The 22,688-nt window shown below is 40.1% G+C and overlaps 1 protein-coding gene across 2 annotated transcripts in view; it reads left to right on the top strand.

Moving 5' to 3' along the window:
• The first annotated feature begins 352 nt into the window (after positions 1–352).
• The window catches only part of CACUL1 (CDK2 associated cullin domain 1), a 74,009-nt gene continuing 51,673 nt past the window's right edge, over positions 353–22,688 (top strand). For both annotated transcript variants that reach the window (XR_008292308.1, XM_015065877.3), the window contains exon 1: positions 353–1,101. Coding sequence is in view for 1 of the 2 variants with exons in the window: in XM_015065877.3 (XP_014921363.2) it covers positions 735–1,101 (367 nt within the window). In the remaining variant the exon portion in view is untranslated. The remainder of the gene's footprint in view (positions 1,102–22,688) is intronic.

The raw sequence follows: 22,688 nt of genomic DNA, 5'->3' as shown, positions 1-22,688 counted from the left end.
ATTTGCAACTTGCGAACCAGGGCCTCTCGTGGCTCCCTAGCTCTGTCGTCAACCAAAGGCCGGGGCTATGAAGCTCTGCGCGGTGCGGCGGCCCATTTAATCCGGAGGGCGTACGAAAAACACCACTGAAGCGGGGGCCCGGACCATAGCGAACGCCGAACGGTTTTGGGCGCATCTTCAAGGGCCAGCCAGATTCCGGTCGTCCCGGTAACCAGACAAAGAACGCGCTTGCGCAAACTCCTTGTCACGTGGGGCTGGGTCGGGGGCGGGACCGACGGCTGCTCCTTCGGACCCGCGGCCCCTCCCCTCTCAGCGCCGAGGCCAGCCGAGGCGGGGCAAACCTCTGCCCTTTTGCGTGGGGGTGACTCACAGCTCCTGCCCCTTTTCACTTTGGTCTCTCTTGGCTCGTTCCTCGCACCACGTGCCCTCCTGGCCGCGCCCCCAGCTGCCCTTTCCAACTGCCTGTTGGAAGTTGCTGTAAAATGTCGTGAGGGGCGCTGCCGCTTTACGGCTGCCTCTCCCAGGCTAGAGCCCGGGAGCGCCCACCGCCGTCAGCCCTGTCTCGAAGAGTCTGCTCGGCTGAGACGGAGAGACCCGGCGCGCCGCTCCCCTCCCTACCGCGCCCGTGCCGGCCGCCGGCGATGTGAGCTCGAGGTGGCTGCGGTGCCCCCTGGCCCGGGGTTGAGACGGGCGGCAGGTGCCTGTGAGGCGGGAGGGTGCTGGGGGCCTGCAGGATGGAGGAAAGCATGGAAGAGGAGGAGTGGGGCAGCTACGTGGCGATGATGGACGACCAGAACCACAACAACTGGGAGGCCGCGGTGGACGGCTTCCGGCAGCCCCCGCCACCGCCGCCACCCCCCTCGTCGATCCCAGCCCCTGCGCGAGAGCCGCCAGGGGGGCAGCTGCTGGCGGTGCCCGCGGCCTCGGTGGACAGGAAAGGCCCCAAGGAGGGGCTCTCGATGGGGCCACCGCCACCGCCGGAGGCCAATGGGGTGATCATGATGTTGAAGAGCTGCGACACGGCCGCCGCCGTGGCCAAGGCGGCCCCCGCCCCCACTCCCAGCTCCACCATCAACATCAACACCTCCACCTCCAAGTTCTGTGAGTCCAGCCTCTTCCCTGCAGCCTTGGCTTTTCTCCTCCCCACCCGGACACCGAATCCACCCTTCTCGGCCAGCCCCGCTTCCTTTGTTTCAGGCCTGGGTCTCTCCTCCCCTCCCCGCCTCCCTCCCCCCTCGTTCGGTGTCTGCGGCCAGCGCCTTAGCGGCCCTGGCTTCTTGTGTTACCTGGCCTAGAGAAGCAGCCTGGTGCGCCCACAGCCCCAAGTTCTCCTGCAAATGCGATCCTCATCAGGGCAGGCTATCTCTCAACATTAAGAAGCCCTTTTCTTCTCCGTTGCCCCTGAAAAGTTTCGCCCTCAAACGTGAGGGGAAAATTAGGCCGTCTGAGTTTCGTTAAAGGATTCTTCTTTTTTTTTTTTTTTTCTTTTTTGTAGTCAGAGAGAAATCTGGCAAGTTGTGTTCTTGTGCTTTTAGCTCGTCTGCGTTCGACAAGTCAGGAATTAGAAAGCTGACCAATAGTTACACCTCGTTCTTTCCCTTCACTAGCGTGCACTTTCTACGTCCTGATAGAGAACTGTAGTTGTTTTTTAGAATGACACCAATGCGGTGGGAGCGACATCCGTTTTGAAGCTAATAATGTATGAAATTACTTGTCAAAGCGTACACTCATAAGAATAAGCCACTTAGCATGTGTACAAGATAACGTTGAACTTTATGTTAGTGGTCCGCGTTAATGCTCAATTGCAGGCGGAAAGATTTAAGACCAAAATCTGTTTTGTAATCTGAAACTGACCCTAAATCGACCCTAAACGTAATTTCTATAGCTAGGAAAAAAGAGTGCTTTTGCTTTGAGTGGGGTGGTTTTTTTTTTTTTTTTTTTGGAGGTGGTGGTAGTGGTGAAAAGTGACCATGGCAGCCAGATTTTTCCCTCCTATTAATAACTGCAAGTTTTAAATGACATCTGGTAAAGCAACTGGAGATTTCATTTCTAGTTACTAATTTTATCAAGCAGTACCAGTAATTGTCCAGTTAGCTGTGTAGAGAAAATATCTGCCTTGATTCAAATATATATTTAACAACCTTATGCTTTTATTTTTTTGGTGGGAACAGCCCATAATCTAATTTATTTGCCCTCAAGATACAGCTTTGGTCAAAGACATTCATATGTAGGTATGGTTGGTAAGATTTGGATATGATTTTTTTTTTTTTTTTTTGTATCATGTGTATGTGAGAATAATGTATAGTTTGTGTATTGAAGTCTAGTAGTGAAACCAGGCTTTGGACAGTGTGGCCTAGTGACTTATCTAAATGCTGCAGGATCTTGTTTTAGTGCTTAAACAGTTCATTTGAGAGTTCAGAAAACATCCAGTCAAGAGCAGAAACCAATGAAATTAGGAACAAAAGAAACACTTGCTAAACCAAAAGATCGTTCTTTGAAGATCGATAAGCTAGATAGACCTCTGGTAAGACTGATCAAGTAAAATACATGAAAATATAATTAAGTGAAAAAAATGGGAAGTAACTACAAGCATGAGATTTCAGAAAAGAATTTTATGAATTCCTGTAGGTTAATATGATGAAAAGTATCAATTATTAGAAAAATACATATTGAAAGTTGGTATCAGAAGAAATGGATAGCTTGAACTAATAAATATTTAACAAAGTGGAAGGGTAAAGACCTCCCCTTTCAAAAACTGGACTGAGATAAATGAGTTGCATTGGACTCTTAAATAACAATTCCTTTTTACAAGTTCTAGAAACGAAATAAAAAGATGCCTAGTTTGTTTTATAAGGTTAGTGAAATCTTGATTTTAAAACTAGATAAGGACAATATGAGAAAATTATAGACCTGTTTCAGTTATTAGCATAGATGTGAAAATCCTACACATCAAATCAAACAATGTGTTAAAAGAATCCTGATCTATGGAGTTTAAGAATGTAAATATGACTCAACATCTATTTACTGTTAATATAATTTATCTCATTAAATAGACTAAAGGAGGAAAATCATGATTATCTTGATACCATAAAAGCATTTGATAAGATCTAATAGCTATGTGATAAAAAACTCTTCCCACGATTGGGATATGAGATAACTAGGTCGAGGTCATTACCAAAAACCTACAGCAAATAATAATACTTAGTAGAGAAATTTTAGATTCATTCACTTTAAGATAAGTAACAAGTTAAGGATGCCCTTTATCACTATTATTGTTTAACATTCTAAGAAAAGTCCTGGCTAACACTACAAAGGGAAAAAATAAGTGTAAGGATAGGAAGGGAAGCAATAAAACCCATTATTTGCAGATGACATCACTTACCTAGAAGAACCATTAGAATTAAGAGAAACTATTAGAACTCGTAAGAGTTTAGCAAGGTTCCTGGAATCGAACCATAGGGCACCTGAGTAGCTCAGTCGGTTCAGTGTCCAACTTCAGCTCAGGTCATGATCTCACAGCTCGTGAGTTCAAGCCCTGCATCAGGCTGTGTGCTGACAGCTCAGAGCCTGGTGCCTGCTTCAGATTCTGTGTCTTCCCCTCTCTCTCTACCCCTCCCCCGCTCACACTCTGCTTCTGTCTCAAAAATAAACAAACATTACAAAAAATAGGATCAAACCATAAAAATTAATAACACTCACTAGCAATAAACAGCTGGTATAGGGAATCAGAAGTAAATATCATATACAATAAAAGCAACAAAACTGTAAAGTCTGTAGAAAACTTTAAAACTTGAATAAGGAACCAGAAGAGAATCTAAATAAATCTTTCCATGCTCTTGAGATATGTTTGTTTATTATTATGAGGGTCAGTTTTCTCCATTTTAATCTATAAATTCGATTAAACTGCCATCAGAATTCCAGTTGGTTTGTCTAACAAACTCAGTAACCTAGATCTAAAACTCATATGGCAGATAGAATAAAGTTTACGAATAGCTAAAGCAGTCTTAAAGATTTGTTTTTGGTGGGGTTTGCCTTATTGGAAATTAAGATACTATTTCAAGGCTGTAGTAATAAAAACTGTAGTGTAAGTGCACAAACGGAAAAATAGACTTGGGAACAAATTAGATAGTGGAGACTTACCCATATGTGTTCAGGAGCTTAAGAGAAATCACTGGAGAAAGGAGTCCTATTAGGAAGAGTGGCTCAGTATATGGAGAAAAAAACAAACCCTATAGCACAGGCAGAATGGGTTATGGATAAATTAAAAAGACCTAGATGTGAGAGGAGAAATTATAAAATTAATGGAAGACATTGTTGAAGTTCTTTTCTTAGGGACCAGGGACTCCTAATGCTTCAAAAATATGAAGGTGAAAAAGGAGTGATTTTGATTATATAAAAATTAAAGATTTTCATTCAGTGAAAGATGAAAGCTTGAGAGAAGGTATTTGTAGTGCCCAGTATTGATAAGGGATTGATATATAGACTAGACAAGGAACTACACATCCCTAAGAAGAGGGCAGCAACCTTTGTAGAAAAATAGGCAAAGGATATTAATAGATAGCTTATGGAATAGCAAATCTTAACATGGATAGAAAGAGATGTTTGGAATTAAGTAATCAAGAGACATTCAAATTGAAAGAGTAATAGTATCTTTTCCCACCTCTTAAGTTGGCAAAAAGTAGAAAGTGAGATGGCACTAAGTGTGGGTATGGATACAGGATTTGCTGGTTGCACTGACAGTGTAGTGGACCAGTGCGGTGTTGAGATGCCCAGAGTCTCTGTGGACCAGATAATGGAAGATAGCTGGAGTGTTGATGAAGCCCTGAGCTGTGACAGTGAAGGTGTGTTTCTGGACTGTAAGATGAAAACAGCTTCTGGCGGTGTGTATTTGGAATAGATAAAAAGCAAGCATTTGTTAGCTTGATAGATGCATACTAGGTGCCAGGGATTGTGTTGATCTGCCCCAGTAGAGACCATATCTGGAACAGCAACTACAACTGGAGTCACCACTTGATGATTTACTATAATCCACAGTCATTCTCCAAGATTCAGGTTCTCTGCACTGACCCAATAGGTTAGTGAAATAGAATGTCGTAACAGTTACCATCCCTGTGTCTTCTACGTCTTTGAAGTTGGTTCTGTCCTCTCGTTTCCACAGACGTGTGCTCTTGCTTTGGGTTTATTTTGTTAGAAAGGGGTACATCTAGGGGATTTTATTTGGCCCTTCTTATGCTCATAACCCTTACTACATAGTGTAGGGAGCCTTTAACTGTGTGTTCAAGAACTGGGGAAAATACAGGGTGGGTCTGTGGATTCACTGGGCCCACTGAGATGGATGGAAGCCAGAACACTCTTTCTCAATGTGACATCACAGCTCCTGATCTGACTGGTTTACCATAGTGACGTTCTGGTCCCTTAGGGTTAATATGGGCTTAGAGCCGGCGTTAAATAACCCCCTCAAAAGCCTGAGTGATTCTGTTTCCCACATGCACTGTGTCCTTGATGAAAAACTTCATGTTCTATTTGGAAAAGGCTAGGAGAATGACTTTATGTGCTTGATGGAATTTTGTAGGGTCCTTCCTCAGTGGAACCCATTATCTCCTTTTTTCCAGGCGCTCTGTGTCTTTGAACAAGTTCAGCCTGCGTATTAGGTGATATGCCATAACTCTTCCATTGTGGCCACTTAAGTCAAGCCTCAGTTTGATATATCTAGAGTTTTTTTGTTTTCATTTTCCTTTTTTCTTCTCGTCAAGTAATACATTAGTATACTCCACATCTGTTTTTCTTATGGACACTATGGTTAGCCACCACCAGAGATCCAAGCCATTCTGATAACGGGTCTGGCCCTCCTGCCTGTTATAATAACCAGGCCTACTTTATATCTGACGGTTAAGTGCTTCTACTTGTCCTTTATCACCTTGGAAATCCCACTATCCCATTGAAATCAGGGAGCTCCTTTTAGTGGCAGTATTACCCATCATTAGCCCAGAACTAAAAAGGACAGCCACCACAGCAGTTTTCAAGGAAATCCGTGTATCCTTCACCAGTGTATTTCTTAATTCCTTGATGAAGGGTCTTGGAGGACATTTAAGAGAGAGAGAGGTAGAGAGAGTTGAATATGATAAAAACACTCAAACAGTCTTGTCTTCATAAGTCTAGATTCATTCTTCTGCATACTAAGGAAATTTCTGGTGTTCCAAACTCACCTTCCCTCCCTCGTCCTCTTCATTCTCCTATTCTTCCTCTTTCTCCTCTTTGTCTATTTCCTTCTTTCTCATACACCTTTTCTCCTTCCTTCTCCATTTATATTCAGTAAATTGTACCCAGTTGAGGCATAACGTTTTATCTAGGATTTGAGCCAGCTAGAAGCTAGCCTATTGCTACGAATGCTGGCAGAAGTCAGGAAACTCCTGGATCAGAGAAAGAAATGTTATTCAAGGCACCACAAATAGGGTGAGAATCAGCATATTTGCATAGGTTCCCCTTACCCCCCAAGCCTCCAGAGACAAGCACAGTATGGCCAAGATGGATGCTCCCTCATTGGGCTTGTGTTGCAGCTGAAGAATATTGAACTTGGGGAATCTACTGCTTTTATAGAAAGCAGTAAGCAAGCTTCTTTGTTCAGGGGAAGATAATACCTCACCTTTCAAGGTTACCAGCTGTAGAGTGGCTCAGGTTCAAGAGCAGTTGGTCTGGGTCTTGCAGTCTTAGCACACTCAGCAAGACATGTAGGAGTGCAAGAAGCCCAAGGAAGACTACCTCTCCAGAGGTAACCATGACTGCAGTTGAGAACATTTTCATCATTTAAATACTTTTTATGCCTCTTTGCTTTCAGTTCCCCACACCCTAGCCCCACTGCTTTCTGTTACTAGGTTTTCATGTAAATGGTATCATATAATCTGTATTATTTCATGCTTGGTTTCTTTCCTTCACCCCGTATTTGAGATTCATTCATATTCTTGCATGTTACTGAGTTTAGGGCTGAGTTCTATTTTGGCTGGGATACTACAAATTGTGTATCTGTTCATCTGTTGGTGATCATTTGGGTTGTCTCCAATTTGGGTTATTATGAATAAAGCTGTTATGAACCATCATGTGGATTTTGTGTAAATATAGGTTTGCTTTCTTCCTTTTTTTTTTTTTTTATGCTTATTTGTTTATTTTGAGAGAGTGTGCATGTGCACAGGTAGGGCAGCAGCAGAGAGAAAGGGAGAGAGAGAATCCCAAGCAGGCTCCACACACCAGTGCAGAGCCCAATACGGAGCTTGAACCCACAAACTGTGAGATCATGACCTGAGCCAAAATTAAGAGTTGGACACCCAACTGACTGAGCCACCCAGGAGCCCCTAGACATAGGTTTTCATAAATATATCTGTAAATGGAATTGCTTGGTCATACATTAGTTATATGTTTAACTTTATGAGAAACTGCCAACCTGTTTTTTCAGAATGGCTGTATCATTGTGCATTCCCATTAGGAATGTTATTGCATTTGCTGCACATACTTATTTATACTAAGTATGCTTCACATTCTTGGAATTGTAAGGTTTTTTTTTTGGTTTTGTATTTTGTTTTAATTTTAGCCTTTTTAGAGGGAGAGTAGTAATATCTCATTGTGGTTTTGTTTTGCATTTCTCTTTTACACACGCCATTGGCTTTTCATGTGCTTATTGCCCTTTAATGTACTTTTGTTTGTGAGAATCTTTGTGTTTCTTGGGTTGTCTTAAGAATTCAGCATTAATTTTAGATACATATTTTATGAGATAATATGTATTATGAGTGCTATCTCTCTGGTTTGTCTTTTTATTCTTGACCATGTCCTGCAAAGAACAGATGTATTAAGTTTTGATGAAGTATAACATCAGTTTTTTTCCTACAGCTTGTACTGTTTTTTTTTTTTTTTTTTAATCTTAAGAAACATTTGCTTACCTCATAATCAGGGAGATTTTTTTTCCTATATTTTATTTTAGAAATTTTGTAGTTTTAGCTTTTATGTTTAGATCTGTGATCTAAGTTATGAGTTGATACCAGTGTGTAGTAAGAGATAAGGATTGAAGTTCTTTTTTTTGAATGGATATCCAGTTGTTTCAGCACCATTTATTTAAAAGATTATCCTGTTTTTACTGACTTACTTTGGCGACTTGTTGAAAAATAGCTGACCATGTATTTGTGGGTCTAAATTCCATTAATCTGTTGTTGGGTGTATCATATCTAGGATTGTTAAATCTTGCTGAATTGGTTGGTTGATCATTATGGAACTCTGTCTTTATCTTACTCTGAAGGATGCTTTTCTTGTTAGCTGTTCAGTTTTTTTTTTTTTTTCTTCAGAATTACTGTTAACACAATGTATCTTTTCCTATTATTTTATTGTAATCTGTATGTATTTAAAGTGCATTTCTTGTATACAGCATGTGGTTTTGTTTTGCTTTTTAAAATCTAGTCTAACAACCTCTGCCTTTTAATTGGAACATTTAGACCATTTACACTTAATGTAATTAATGACATGGTAGGGTTTAAATCTACCATCTTCCAATTTATTTTCTCTTTGTCTCCTCTGTTCTTTTGTTTTTCTTAAATTTCCTCTTTACCTGTCTTTTCATTAATTATTTTTTATGATTCATTGTTTGTCTCCAGTTTGGCTTATTAGCATGCCTTTTTTTTTTTTTTTTATATTTTAGTAAATTTAGTATTTACGGTATGAAAACTAAACTTATCACAGTGTACCTTCAAGTATTAGACCACTTCACATATAGTATAATAATCATATCAGTATACTTCGTTTCTTCTTCCTGCCCTTTATGCTGTGTTGCCACTGCTATAATCTTCTACATATAACGTGTCAAATATAGAGTTGCTAACTCAGCTTAAAACAAACATTTATCTTGAAAAAAAATTGAGGTGAAATTTATGTAACATAATACTCACCATTTTAAAGTGAACCATTCAGTGGCATCTAGTGCATTCACAGTGTAGTGCAACTTTCTCTTTATCTGGTTCCAGAACATTTTCATCACCCTAAAATAACGTGTCTTACCTGTTAAGCAGTTACTCCCCATTCCTCCCTCCCATCAGCCTCTGGCATCCATCAACCTGCTTTCTGTCTCTATGGGTACACCTATTCTGGATATTTCATATGAATGGAATCATAATATATGAAACTTGTCTTAAATAATCAAAAATTGGAAAGTATTTTATATTTACTTAGTTATTGTTTCTATTACTCTTTATTCCTTTGCTTGGACCCAAGTTTTCACCACTTTTCTTCTGCCTTGAGAATTTCCATTAACATTTCTTATCGTGCAGTCCTTTTGGCCTTGAATTTATTCAGCTTTCGTTTGTCTGCACAAGTAGTTTACCTTTATTTTCTTTTTAAAATTTTCTTTTTTCTTTTTTAATTTTATTTTTTTCAATTTACATCCAAATTAGCGTATAGTACCACAGTGATTTCAGGAGTAGATTCCTTAATGCCCGTTACCCATTTAGCCCATCCCGCCTCCTACCACCCCTGCAGTAAGCCTCTGTTTGTTCTCCATATTTAAGAGTCCCTCATGTTTTGTCCCCCTCCCTGTTTTTATGTTATTTTTGCTTCCCTTCCCTTATGTTCATCTGTTCTGTGTCTTAAAGACCTCATATGAGTGAAGTCATAGGTTTGTCTTTCTCTGACTAATTTCGCTTAGCATAATACCCTCTAGTTCCATCCATGTAGTTGCAAATGGCAAGGTTTCATTCTTTTTGATTGCCAAGTAATACTCCATATATACTCCAGATGTATATAAAGAAGTATATACATCTTCTTTATCCATTCATCCATCGATGGACATTTGGGCCCTTTCCATACTTTGGCTATTGTTGATAGTGCTGCTATAAACATGGGGGTACACGTGTCCCTTCGAAACAGCATACCTGTATCCCTTGGATAAATACCTAGTAGTGCAATTGCTGGGTCGTAGGGTAGTTCTGTTTTTAATTTTTTGAGGAACCTCCATACTGTTTTCCAGAGTGGCTGCACCAGCTTGCGTTCCCACCAGTAGTGCAAAAGGGTTCCTTTTTCTCTGCATCCTTGCCAACACCTGTTTTTTCCTGAATTGTTAATTTTAGCCATTCTGACGGGTGTGAGGTGGTATCTCATTGTGGTTTTGATTTGTATTTCCCTGATGGTGAGTGATGTTGAGCATTTTTTCATGTGTCAGTTGGCCATCTGGATGTCTTCTTTGGAGAAGTGTCTATTCATGTCTTTTGCCCATTTCTTCACTGGATTATTTGTTTTTTGGGTGTTGAGTTGATAAGTTCTTTATAGATTTTAGATACTAACCCTTTATCTGATATGTTGTTTGCAAATATCTTCTCCCATTCTGTCGGTTTCCTTTTAGCTTTGCTGATTGTTTCCTTCATTGTGCAGAAGCTTTTTATTTTGATGAGTTCCCAATAGTTCATTTTTGCTTTTGTTTCCCTTGGCTCCAGAGGTGTGTTAAGTAAGAAGTTGCTGCGGCCAAGATCAAAAAGGTTTTTGCCTGCTTTCTCCTCAAGGATTTTGATGGCTTCCTGTCTTACATTTAGGTCTTTCATTCATTTTGAGTTTATTTTTGTGTATGGTGTAAGAAAGTAGGTCCAGGTTCATTCTTCTGCATGTTGCTGTCCAGTTTTCCCAGTACCACTTGCTGAAGAAACTGTCTTTATTCCATTGCATATTCTTTCCTGCTTTGTCAAAGATTAGTTGGCCATATGTTTGTGGGGGTCCATTTCTGCATTCTCTTTTCTGTTCCATTGATTTGAGTGTCTGTTTTTGTGCCAACTTTACCTTTATTTTCTAAGGATATTTTTGTTGGATATAGAATTCTAGATGGGCAATTTGTGTTTTGTTGTGTTTTTCTTTGTCAACACTTTAAAGATGTTTTTCCTTGTCTTCTGGCCTGCCTTGTTTCTTATTTAATAAATGTCTGTATAGTCTTATCTTTGTTACTCTCTCTAACGTGTCTTTTTTTTTCTGGTTGCTCTTAGGATTTTCATTTATGCCTTAAGTTTTCAGCAGTTTAGTTGTTACATTCCTTGGGGTAGGGTTTTCTTTATGTTTATTCTTTTTATTCATTGAGATTCTTGGATTTGTAGGGTTTTAGAATTTGTCAAATTTGGGGTGCCTGGATGGCTCAGTTAGTTAAGCGTTCGACTTTGGCTCAGGTCATGATCTTATAGTTCGTGGATTTGAGCCCCACACCCTGCTTTGGGCTCTGTGCTGACAGCTCAGAGCCTGGAGCCTGCATCGGATTCTGTGTCTCCCTCTCTCTCTGCCCCTCATCTGCTCATGCTCTTTCTCTGTCTCTCAAAAGTAAATAAACATTAAAAAAAAAAAGAAAGAATTTGTCAAATTTGGAACATTATCGTTCATTTTATATGTATATGTGAATATATATACGTATTTAGATTTACCATTCCCCGTCAGTTACACATATTGTTAGACCACTTGTTATTGTGCCCTGAATCACCGAGATTCTGATCATTATCTTTTTTCATTTTTTTTTTCCCCTCCCTGTGCCTCAGTTCAGATAGTTTCCATTGCTACGTCTTCCTTGGTATCTGATCTGCTGTTAATCCTGCTTTTATTCAGCAGGAGATCGAGCTGTTTATAATGTAGGCCATCATTGAGTCCAGGTTTGAGCCAGTTAACGGAGCAAACTGTAATAACCATATCTAGTTGCTTGAGGTAGTGCAATAAATAATCTTTAGTGAGTATATTCCTTTTGATAACTTAAGTGTTATCTGAAGTTATGTTCCCTTCTACTCAGTACCCATAGAATCTGATCCCATGTGTATTCTCTAGGTTTTTGTTAACATAAAGTATTTTCTTTTTTTTAATTTTTAAATATTTAAAATTTTTTTTAATGTTTATTTTATTTTTGAGAGAGAGCATGAGTGGGGGAGGAGCAGAGAGAAAGGGAAACAGAATCTGAAGTAGGTTCCAGGCTCTGAGCTGTCAACACAGAGCCCGACTTGTGGCTTGAACCCACAAACCGTGAGGTCATGACCTGAGCTGAAGTTGGAGACTTAACCGACTGAGCCACCCAGGTGCCCCAATGTTTGTTTTTGAGAGAGAGACAGAGTGTGAGCGGGCAAGGGGTACAGAGAGAGGGAGACACAGAATCTGAAGCAGGCTCCAGACTTCGAGGTGTCAGCACAGAGCCCAACGTAGGGCTCGAACTTACGAACCACGAGATCATGACCTGAGCTGAAGTTGGATGCTTAACTGACTGAGCCACCCAGGCACCCCTCCAACATAAGATATTAATGTCTTTGGACATCTTAGAGTCTTCCAAGAGTCTGTAGTGTTTTTTGGAATGTAAGCTGACTCCCATTGGTTTATATTTAGTACTTGTTCCCCTGGAGAATCTGATTTAGTTGGAGGTTTAGGGACAGCTTGTAGGTAAGGCATGTGGAGATCTGCATTCCCTTGTAGGTTTCAGGTAATGTCATGACAGAGTCTTTAGTTAGGTAAAGACTAGCCTCATATTGTGGAGGACGGGTACTTCTTAGGCAGGGAAGGCTCAGTGACTTTTGTGAGGTCAGAGTTCCCAGATTGATCAGAGTCCACCAGACTGGTTCCATTTCAAGTCTCACAGTTTCACAGTCAGTACCCTTTCACTTAAGAGATTTATCTAAGCTTTAAATTATTTTTGTATGGTTACTGTGTGTAACTTGCAGGATCATTCTATTTCTGATTTTTTAGCTATGTCAACCCTGTGCCTGTAAGAATTAAGAGATTCTTTTATGACAGTCACGGATGCTCTTTGGTCTTTGTTCATTGAGCTAATAATTTTCTTAAAGTTTTCACCTGTTACCAGAATCAGTTTACTCCACAGTCTGTGTTTCTCATTTCCATCATAACTGCCAGAACAGTCTGCCATGTCGTTTCCTCAAGAACTTTATTCTGGGTATCCATAGGTGATAATTTAACTCTTTACTGATGCCTGACAGGTCCTGTTGTATTATGTTATCTGATGTTGGCACGGTCATCCTTGTCTAAATCCACCTAGATCGCAGGGGTGTCTGGGTGGCTCAGTTGGTTGAGTGTCTGACTCGGTTTTATCTCAGGTCATGATCTCGTGGCCCATGAGTTCGAGCCCCATGTCAGACTCTGTGTTGCCCGCGCAGAGCCTGCTTGGGATTCTCTTTGTCTCCTTCTGTCTCTGCCGCTCCCCAGCTCACGTACTCTTTCTCCCTCCCTCCCTCCCTCCCTCCCTCTCTCTCTCTCTCAAAAGAAATAAACTTAAAAACAAAAAAAATCCAACTAGATGGGAAAACCAGAGCCAGCTTCCTGGCTTATGAGAGTGTGTCCTTAACTACTCCAATACCAAATACTTTATCATTTATAGTTCAGTGCAAGCAATCACTAGGTATCCAAAGCAAGAAGAGATTTAATACTGGAATTAGGTCCTTGAAAAATTGTTGAAGAGGTTGGAGGTATAGAAGCCAGTGAGGCTGCTCCACTCGAGCTGAGGGCAGGCTCCTGCTGGTGCTGCGACACCACTATGCTTACGTCATCACACCTGCCTCCCTCATCCCTGAAGCTGGTCACCAGACCCTGGAACTTGGAGTTGGGATGCCACAAATTCTAACGTCTCTTGACTTGCCAGAATCACCGGCAGCAATAATACATCCTTTGTCTCACTTTGGCCTTCCAGATTTCACTCAGATGTGTCTCATTGGTGGAATCCGATTTGGGAAGTGTAATTATTTAGTTCAGCTTTACATTCTACATTGGTTAGCTTTCTGTGATAATAACTCCCCACATCTCAGGAGCTTATGGAACAGCGCAGGTTTATTCTTGCTCATGTTACATTTGTGGCTGGCAGTTGGCTGTGGCTTTTCACATGTCCTCTCATTTGCAAGAGCAGCTCTTTTCTGGGTCCTGTCACTCTTGGCAGAGGCAAACAGGAAAGTGGACAGAAGCACTAAATGGCTTTTAAAGCTTTTGCTCAGATGTAGCACGTCACATCTGCTCATATTGCAAATATATTAAATAGAGTGGAATGAATGGTTCCCTGTTGCAAAGTATTGGGGATGGAGGCAGGTGGGACTGGGGTTTGAGGGTAAAAGGCAGTGAGGGGATAAAGACGGATAAAGACAGGGACAGTGGGGGGGATCTTGCCTTGACTGACAATACTGTGCAGTGGTCTCAGGAAAGTGATTAACCTAGTGCACCAAATGTTTCTCTTCAGGTAAACAAAAGTTTCACGGTATTTTAAATTGAACTCCGTGAAATCACTCTGTTTTTTTTTTTTAAATTAATGATTAAAAATGTGTTAAAATGGACTTTTGAATTGGATGAAAAGTGTTAACTGATTTTAGTAAATCCTACCCTTTGCATCTGCCAGTTTCCAGATTGGTTGATCCTTTGGCAAGCGTATCAGTTAATACATTCAGGTCTTTTTTTTTTTTTTTTTAATTTTTTTTTCAATGTTTATTTATTTTTGGGACAGAGAGAGACAGAGTATGAACGGGGGAGGGGCAGAGAGAGAGGGAGACACAGAATCGGAAACAGGCTCCAGGCTCTGAGCCATCAGCCCAGAGCCCGACGCGGGGCTCGAACTCCCGGACCGCGAGATCGTGACCTGGCTGAAGTCGGACGCTCAACCGACTGCGCCACCCAGGCGCCCCCATTCAGGTCTTAAAATATGCTCGGTTTATAGCATCTGTGGTCGTTACTGGGTATTTTCTTACCTTTCAGTTTAGTGGAGTTGTGCCGCAGTAAGTGGCACTATGATATTGATTGATTGGCCGGATTTTAGGATCTCATTGGGAGTCTTGTCTTGCCATTTTTGACATGTATTGCATAAAGTGACACTGATGAAACCTTAAGGGAAAGTCATTGTAATGTTTATATAAGGCCCAGTCCCAAATCCCTAAAGGAAATGAATGCTGCTTACTTCCTCTTTATTATTTTTTTAATGTTTATTTATTTTGAGAGAGAGAGGGAGGGAGGAGGGAGGGAGAGAGGGAGAACAAACACAAAAACAGGGGAGGGACAGAGAATCCCAAGCAGGCTCCACACTGTAAGCACAGAGCCCAATGTGGGGCTCGATCTCATGAACTGTGAGATCATGACCTGAGCTGAAACCAAGAGTTGGGACGCTTAACAGATTGAGCTGCCCAGGTGCCGTGCTTACTTCCTCTTTAAACTGTAACTCTGTAAGCTGTAGACTGTATGTAATCACATGGTAAACTGTTAAATACCATATAAAAATTATTATTGATAGCCTTTTGTAACATGTCTTGGCAGGAGAAACTGGCTTTCCGTTTTTCTTTCTACTTTTGTAGTCATTAGTCTATTAACCTCTATGGGTAGAGTTATATATAGGTCCATACTTTGTAGTTGCAGTTGTTCTGACCAGACATCTGAATGGCATTTTATTCATCAAATATTTATTTAGGGTCTTCTGTATGCCAGGGTAATACTTTAGTCTCTGTTGATGAGATAGAGGTTAGTGTGGAAGATGATGACAGATAATTATGATACGTTATGAGTAAATGCTATAGTAAAGTTATATAAGTGCATGGTAGCATAGAGGAAAAAGAGAATCTTTATGAAAACCAATAAAAGTTTGTCAGGTGGGTTGAGGAGGCAAGATTGGGCTCAAAGAGACTTCCTTTGCAGAGGGAGCAGCCTGTGCTTAAGACCCAGAGTTGAAATTGTTGGAACACAGGGTTTGAGGAGGGAGTGGTACGAATTAAACCTAAATGGATAGAAAGGTGTGCAGATGTGAGGGGCTTGCCATGTTAAAGATAGGATTTTCTCCTGTAGGAATAGGAGCCACAGAGGGTATTAAGGGAGTCAACTTGGCAAAATTTGTCTTAGCATGTTAATTTAGATTAGAAAGGAGAGAATGGAGGCCTTGAGACTAGCTAGGGGGTTGTAATTTGTTGTAGTCTAGACAAGAAATGATGATGTGAATGAATAAAGCATTGGAAGAGATCATTTTTCAGATTTTAGAAATATTTGGGGACTAGAGTCTATAAAATTTGGTGGTGAAGGAGGGAGGATATAGATGTGGGAAGAGTATAGGTAGGTAGAGGTGTGTGTGTGTGTGTTTCTGTGTGTGTGTGTCTTTTTTAAGGTCTATGGAATAGTCACGTAGAAAGGTCTAGTGCACAGTTGGTAAAATCTGAGCTTTCTCATTCCGTGTGCCTTAGAATATTGGAAGTCCTGAAATACTGAAACAAAAATTTCTTTCCAGTACATTGTTTTTCTGAGCATTTGAGATTCACCAAACTCATTGGCCTTAATACAAAACAACACAAAACTTTGTTTTTATTAAGATACAGGTTTATCATTTAAAAACTTAAACTATATGAAAACCTATGTAATGAAAATCAGTGGTTCCCTCCTCTTCCACTTTCCATTCCTAACCCTCCAACTCAGAGTCAACTTTTTGTTCATTTAGCTGTTTCTTCTAGTATTTATCTACATACTTCAGTTGTTATTGTTTAATTTTTCACTTTTATATGATCTGTTGGCTTCCTGTTATTAATATGAGGTTTTAGTTCTCTTATACTTCTACCTACCTTACCCCCTCAATTCTTTTAATACCACAATTTTTGGATCAATTAATAAGCCATCTTTACATTATGATTATGGCCAGGAATGCATTCGGATTACATTTTCCTACACATAGATCTTCGTTATTAGTTGCTTTGTTTACACTTACATAATGTGTCAAACTTATTTTTAAAACTCTTCAGTGGCTTCATCAGATTCACCATGTATCTGTCACTGGTATTTTAAAAATGTTCCATTAATCAGTATTTTCTTGTCTGCTTGTGAAACTGTTAATCTTGTTTCTATTTATTCTTTAGGGCCACTGCCCAGTTGCTACTCAGGGGCTTCCCAGATAGTGTTTTCCGCTGTGTGTGTGTGTGTGTGTGTGTGTGTGTGTGTGTGTGTATGTGTAGAACTTATCTTCTAGTAGCTTCCTGAGAAAATGTGTATATATAATAAAGTTTTGTCTTTCCATGTCTAAAACTTCTGCTTTCACACTTGATTGATGTTTTGACTGGGTATAGAATTATTAACTGAAAATAACTTTTCCTTGGAATTTATAGCGTTGCTTCATTGACTTTAAGCTTTCAGTATTACACTGGAGACTTCGGGTGCCATTTTAATCCTTGTTCTTTTGAACTAACCAAACTCCACACCCGAAAAACAAATAATTCAGTGAAGAAATAGGCAGAAGACATGAATAGACACTTTTCTAAAGAAGACATCCAGATGGCCAACAGGCACATGAAAAGATGCTCAATGTCACTCCTCATCAGGGAAATACAAATCAAAACCACGCTGAGATCCCACTCACTCTGGTCAGAGTGGCTAAAATGAACAAATCAGGAGACTATAGATGCTAGAGAGGATGTGGAGAAATGGGAACCCTCTTGCACTACTGGTGGGAATGCAAACTGGTGCAGCCGCTCTGGAAAACAGTGTGGAGGTTCCTCAAAAAATTAATAGATCTACTCTATGACCCAGCAATAGCACTGCTAGGAATTTACCCAAGGGATACAGGAGTGCTGATGCAGAGGGGCACTCGTACCCCATGTTTATAGCAGCACTTTCGACAATAGCCAAATTATGGAAAGAGCCAAAATGTCCATCAACTGACGAATGGATAAAGAAGATGTGGTTTATATATACAATGGAATACTCCTTGGCAATGCAAAAGAATGAAATCTGGCCATTTGTAGCAATGTGGATGGAACTGGAGAGTGTTATGCTAAGTGAAATAAGTCAGGCAGAGAAAGACAGATACCAGATGTTTTCACTCATATGTGGATCCTGAGAAACTCAACAGAAGACCAGGGGGGAGGAGAAGGGGGGTAAAAAGTTACAGAGAGGGAAGGAGGCAAACCATAAGAGACTCTTAAATGCTGAGAATAAACTGAGGGTTGATGGGGGGTGGGGGGGGGAAATGGGTGATGGGCATTGAGGAGGGCACCTGTTGGGATGAGCACTGGGTGTTGTACGGAAACCAGTTTGACAGTAAATTTCATTAAAACAAAATAATAATAATTGTTCTTTTGTATGTGACCTTTTTTCCCCTTGAGAAAATTTCTGGGATGTTTTCTTATTTTAATGTGTCAATATTTTTTTCCCTTTATGTTTTTTCTATTCTTTTTTTTTTCTGGAATTATTGGTAGTTATATGTTAAATTTCCTGTTTTTGTCTTCTGTTAACTACTTTTGCCATATTTAATCTCTTCCTCAATGTTTTGGGAGAATTTCTTGATATTTTCTTCTGTTGGTTTTTTTTTTTTTTTTTTAATTTTTTTTTCAACGTTTATTTATTTTTGGGACAGAGAGAGACAGATCATGAACGGGGGAGGGGCAGAGAGAGAGGGAGACACAGAATCGGAAACAGGCTCCAGGCTCTGAGCCATCAGCCCAGAGCCCGACGCGGGGCTCGAACTCCCGGACCGCGAGATCGTGACCTGGCTGAAGTTGGACGCTTAACCGACTGCGCCACCCAGGCGCCCCAAGTTGTTTTTTTTTTAACAGTTGCTGTATTTTTACATTAAGATCATTTGGATTGCTTCTTTTTCATGGCAGTCTTTAGTTTTTATTTTACATCTCCAAGGATAGTAATTATATGGGTTTTTTAAAGTTTTTAAAAAGTTCTCATATCTTTCTTTTTATCTTTTCAATTTTTGTTTTGATTTCTCATGTCAACTTTCTGCAGATATTGGTGATCTGTAGTAGTCTGTTCATACTTAAAACTGAAAAAGGCTAATTGTGGTAGTTGTGTGTTTACAAGGGACCTTACCAAGTATAAGTGTTGGCCTTCATTTTAGGCTATTTAGATGCAGAGCTGCTATTTTGTTGGAGGACTGCCACATATTAGTATGTGAATATCTTTTCTCTGGCACTGTTGAGTTTCTCTAGAGGGAGGATCTTCATTCTGGGAGAATGGTGGGGGAGGGGTAAGTGGAACAGGAAGTAAAGTACATTTTTCCTGGTCCATGGCATTCCCTAACTTACGAAAAGGAGCAGGATTAGATGTTTGAGCATTTCTTATGTTGACTTTTTAATCTTTTTATTTATTTTTTATTTTAGAGCGAGCAAGTGGGGGTGAGGGGTAGAGGGAGAAAGTGAGAAAGAGAGAGCGAGATGGAGAATCTCAAGCAGGCTCCACAGTCAGTACAGAGCCTGATGCGGGGCTCAATCCCATGACCTTGGGATTATAACCTGAGCTGAAATCAAGAGTTGGATGCTCAACCAACTGAGCCATCCAGATGCCCCTCTTCTGTTGACTTTTGGCTTTTACTTAAATCAGCCCTGTGCTTTGTGCACACGTTTGTGCAGGTACCCCTTACCTCCTTAATGTATCTATGTCTCAGAGTCCCAGGCTTTTATCTTTCAGTTTTTGCACAGAATAACCCTTCTGTAGACATGCAACCAATCTTCCTTCCTTCCCACTGCCCATTCTCTGCTTCTAACCCATACTCCTTGTATCTTGTCTTCGAGCCCTGAACTTCTCAGGGTCCTGCAGGGCAAAATTAGCTCACTTTTTGATGCTTGCACCTCAGCACACACTGCCTTATGCTACTACTTCAAAGTTAAACTTACCTGGTCTTAATGTCACGGAGAGATTGGCTTAAGTCTTTGAGGAAATCAGCAGACTTCTAAAACTATGGCAGACTTGCACTTGGCATGGTTTACACCTGTGTATTCAGTTGAACAGATACTTTCTATATGAATATTAAGAGATTTGGGATTAGTTGGAATTAGAGCTATAATGATAGCCCTTGACCTTTTCACATATACTGTTATAACATGTTCGTTTTAGGATGTGTGTCACAGTCTCAAGTGTGATGTTGTAATTGTACAATAATGTGTAGTAATTCTTCTAGAGGTATGTAGATTTCATTGTTGCTGTTTGGCTGCTGTAGCTGGTTTTCTGATCAAGTAGTGATGAAGGATATTTCATTACATTTTGTCAAATTGAGAAATGTGTGGATTTTTAAGCAGTAAAACAATAATGAAGTGTTTTTCCTATACAAGTTTTACAGTGTTTTTAGGAAAGAAACATGTTATTTTAACCAAGGCAAAGCAGGTTATGTATTTAGTTTCATATAGTTAGTATGTAAAAAGTCTTTTGTGAATTCTGTTTGGGGAGGATAGGATAGGATGGGGTGGGAAGCACAGAACCTTTAAACAATATTAATAAGGACTTACAGAAATAAAAATAAGATAGTAGTGTTAATTTAATTGTTTATGTGAATGTAACTTCATTTTTACATGGAATGATTTCTTAATGATCACAGGAGATATTTTATATTGTCCATAGTATTTAATTGAATGAAACCACAAACTCTAAGTCTTAGAAACTTCCTAAACAAATACCTGAAGCATGGAACTTTTAAAAGGTTTTTGCCTGCTTTTTTTTTTAATGCTTATTTATTTATTTTTGAGAGAGAGAGAGAGAGAGAGAGAGAGAGAGAGAGAACACGCATGTGAGGGGCAGAGAGAGAGGGAGACAGAGAATCCGAAGCAGATTCCATGTTGTCAGGGCAAAGCCTGATGCAGGACTTGAACCCATGAACTGTGAGATCATGACCTGAGCCACAGTTGGACACTCACCCTACTGAGCCACCCAGGTACCCCAGGTTTTTGCCTACTTAAGAAACAGTTGCTTCATTAGGACTTAACATTAACAGTTGCTTCATTAGGACTTAACATTAGCTGCCCTCCTCTATTGGCAAATCAGAATATACCTAACTTGTAGGGGTTTTTTTCTCCTAAGGGAAAGGATATTTAAAGTATTTGGTAACCCCTGTTACTATTTTTTTTTTTAAACCAGCTAGTTCTCTTATGAACAGCTAAGTATTAACGATCTCTTGTGTCAGTATCAAGTTATTTTCCTTTTGAGAGAAATAATTGGAAATTTCTTTTTTTTAGTTAACACCCCATTTATTTATTAGAATACATTACTTTGTTCTGCTTCAGAGTCTCCTGTTTTATTCTATTCCTTTTCTTCATTCCCACGGACTTTCCCCCAATCCCCAGGCTTTGTTCTTGGCCTTCAGCTTCTCTCTGTCCATTACTTGAAAGTGTTCAGTCATCCCGTTGTGCTGGAGAGAGTAGAGCATTCTACTGTTCTAATGTTTTGGACAACACAGGTTTACTGGATTGTTACTGATGATGGATGGGCAGGCAGACTATGGCAATAAGAAGTCATACTTTTTTTCCCAAGATCACATACACTAGCCAGAGTTAAATAGAAAACCCAGAGCTTTTTGCCCTAGTCCATTCTGTCACCTTATCTAGTTGTCATTAATTATAGTTAAGAAGTCATTGCATTTGAGACATAATTTGGCCTATTAAATTTGGCTTAATCATTTAATTTGTAATTGCCTTTGTTGTATTTTTTTTTTTTAAGTTTGTTTATTTTTGAGGGTGAGACAGAGACAGAGCATTGGGCGGGGGCGGGGGGGGGGGCAGGGAGGGGATTGGGGCAGAGGCAGAGAGAAAGGGAGACACAGAATCCGAAACAGGCTGCAGGCTCTGAGCTGTCAGCACAGAGCCCGTCACGGGGCTTGAACTCACGAACTGTGAGATGGTGACCTGAGCCGAAGTCTGATGCTTAACCCACTGAGTCCTCCGGGTGCCCTGCCCTGCCTTTGCTGTATTCTTCAGGAGTCAATTCTGAATGAAAGCAGTGTTCTTGGTGGGAAGAAAAGAGACATAGAGGAATATATAAAGTTAAGGAATTTTTGATATGAAAACAGCTCCTAGCTGTTGTTTCACCATTCTTCTTTGATACATTTACACCTTTATTTGACTCTACAAGTTGTTCAGAATACACCTGTGACCCTGGCTGTCCTGAGCTGCTGGAGTAGCATTAGGCTGTGGGTCTCATTCAGACTTGAGCAGGTGTAAGAATCACCTGGGGTGCTTGGTAAACAGATCCCTGTATTGTGAATCATTCCCCGCTCCTCTCCAAGTTTCTGATTCAGTAGTTTTGGGCTAGGGCCTGGCAGTTGGCATTTACAACAAGTTTAGATGATACTGACACTGTTCTGAGTATCACGCTTGGAGAACCACTAATATAAGGTAATGAAAGGTCTTGCAGTAGACCAAGTATAAATTAATAATGCCTGATATAATTTCTGAATATATCTTCCCCTTCCTTACAAACAAATAACAAAGAAATTCAAAAGGAATAGTAGAACTTAACCTGGTTTGCTTTAGTCTGTGTGAAATAAAATATGCTTTAAAGTTTAATTCCAGAACAACCACTAAGTGGTATGCCATCAACTGTTTTTATAGTAAGCATTTATTTTGGTTTTCGGTAAATTAATTCACGTGTTAGTACTTGTCATGTGCTAGGCACTCTTTGGCGGGAGTTGGGGCTGTAGTAGTAAATTCCTCCTCCAGGGGGCGAGTGTCTAGTTTGAGGGAGATGGACAGTATGTAATATGTCAAGTTTTGATGAATTACTTGGATAAATAAGTATGAGAATTGAACATATGTATTCCTGCCTGGTGTGAATTATATATCTCTAATAGTTTCTTATTTATTAATAACCTGCTAATATTCCCAAACCTTAGATTTCAACTATTCCATGTGTTTTAGACTTTATTTCACTTTATTTTAGTAAAGATCAACTAAGCAACTTTCTCAGTAGGACTTAGACTGCATGAACTTGCT

The sequence above is a fragment of the Acinonyx jubatus genome, chromosome D2, assembly GCF_027475565.1.
Source record: "Acinonyx jubatus isolate Ajub_Pintada_27869175 chromosome D2, VMU_Ajub_asm_v1.0, whole genome shotgun sequence".
Taxonomy (NCBI): domain Eukaryota; kingdom Metazoa; phylum Chordata; class Mammalia; order Carnivora; family Felidae; genus Acinonyx; species Acinonyx jubatus.
This window is presented reverse-complemented; position numbering and strand designations above follow the sequence as displayed.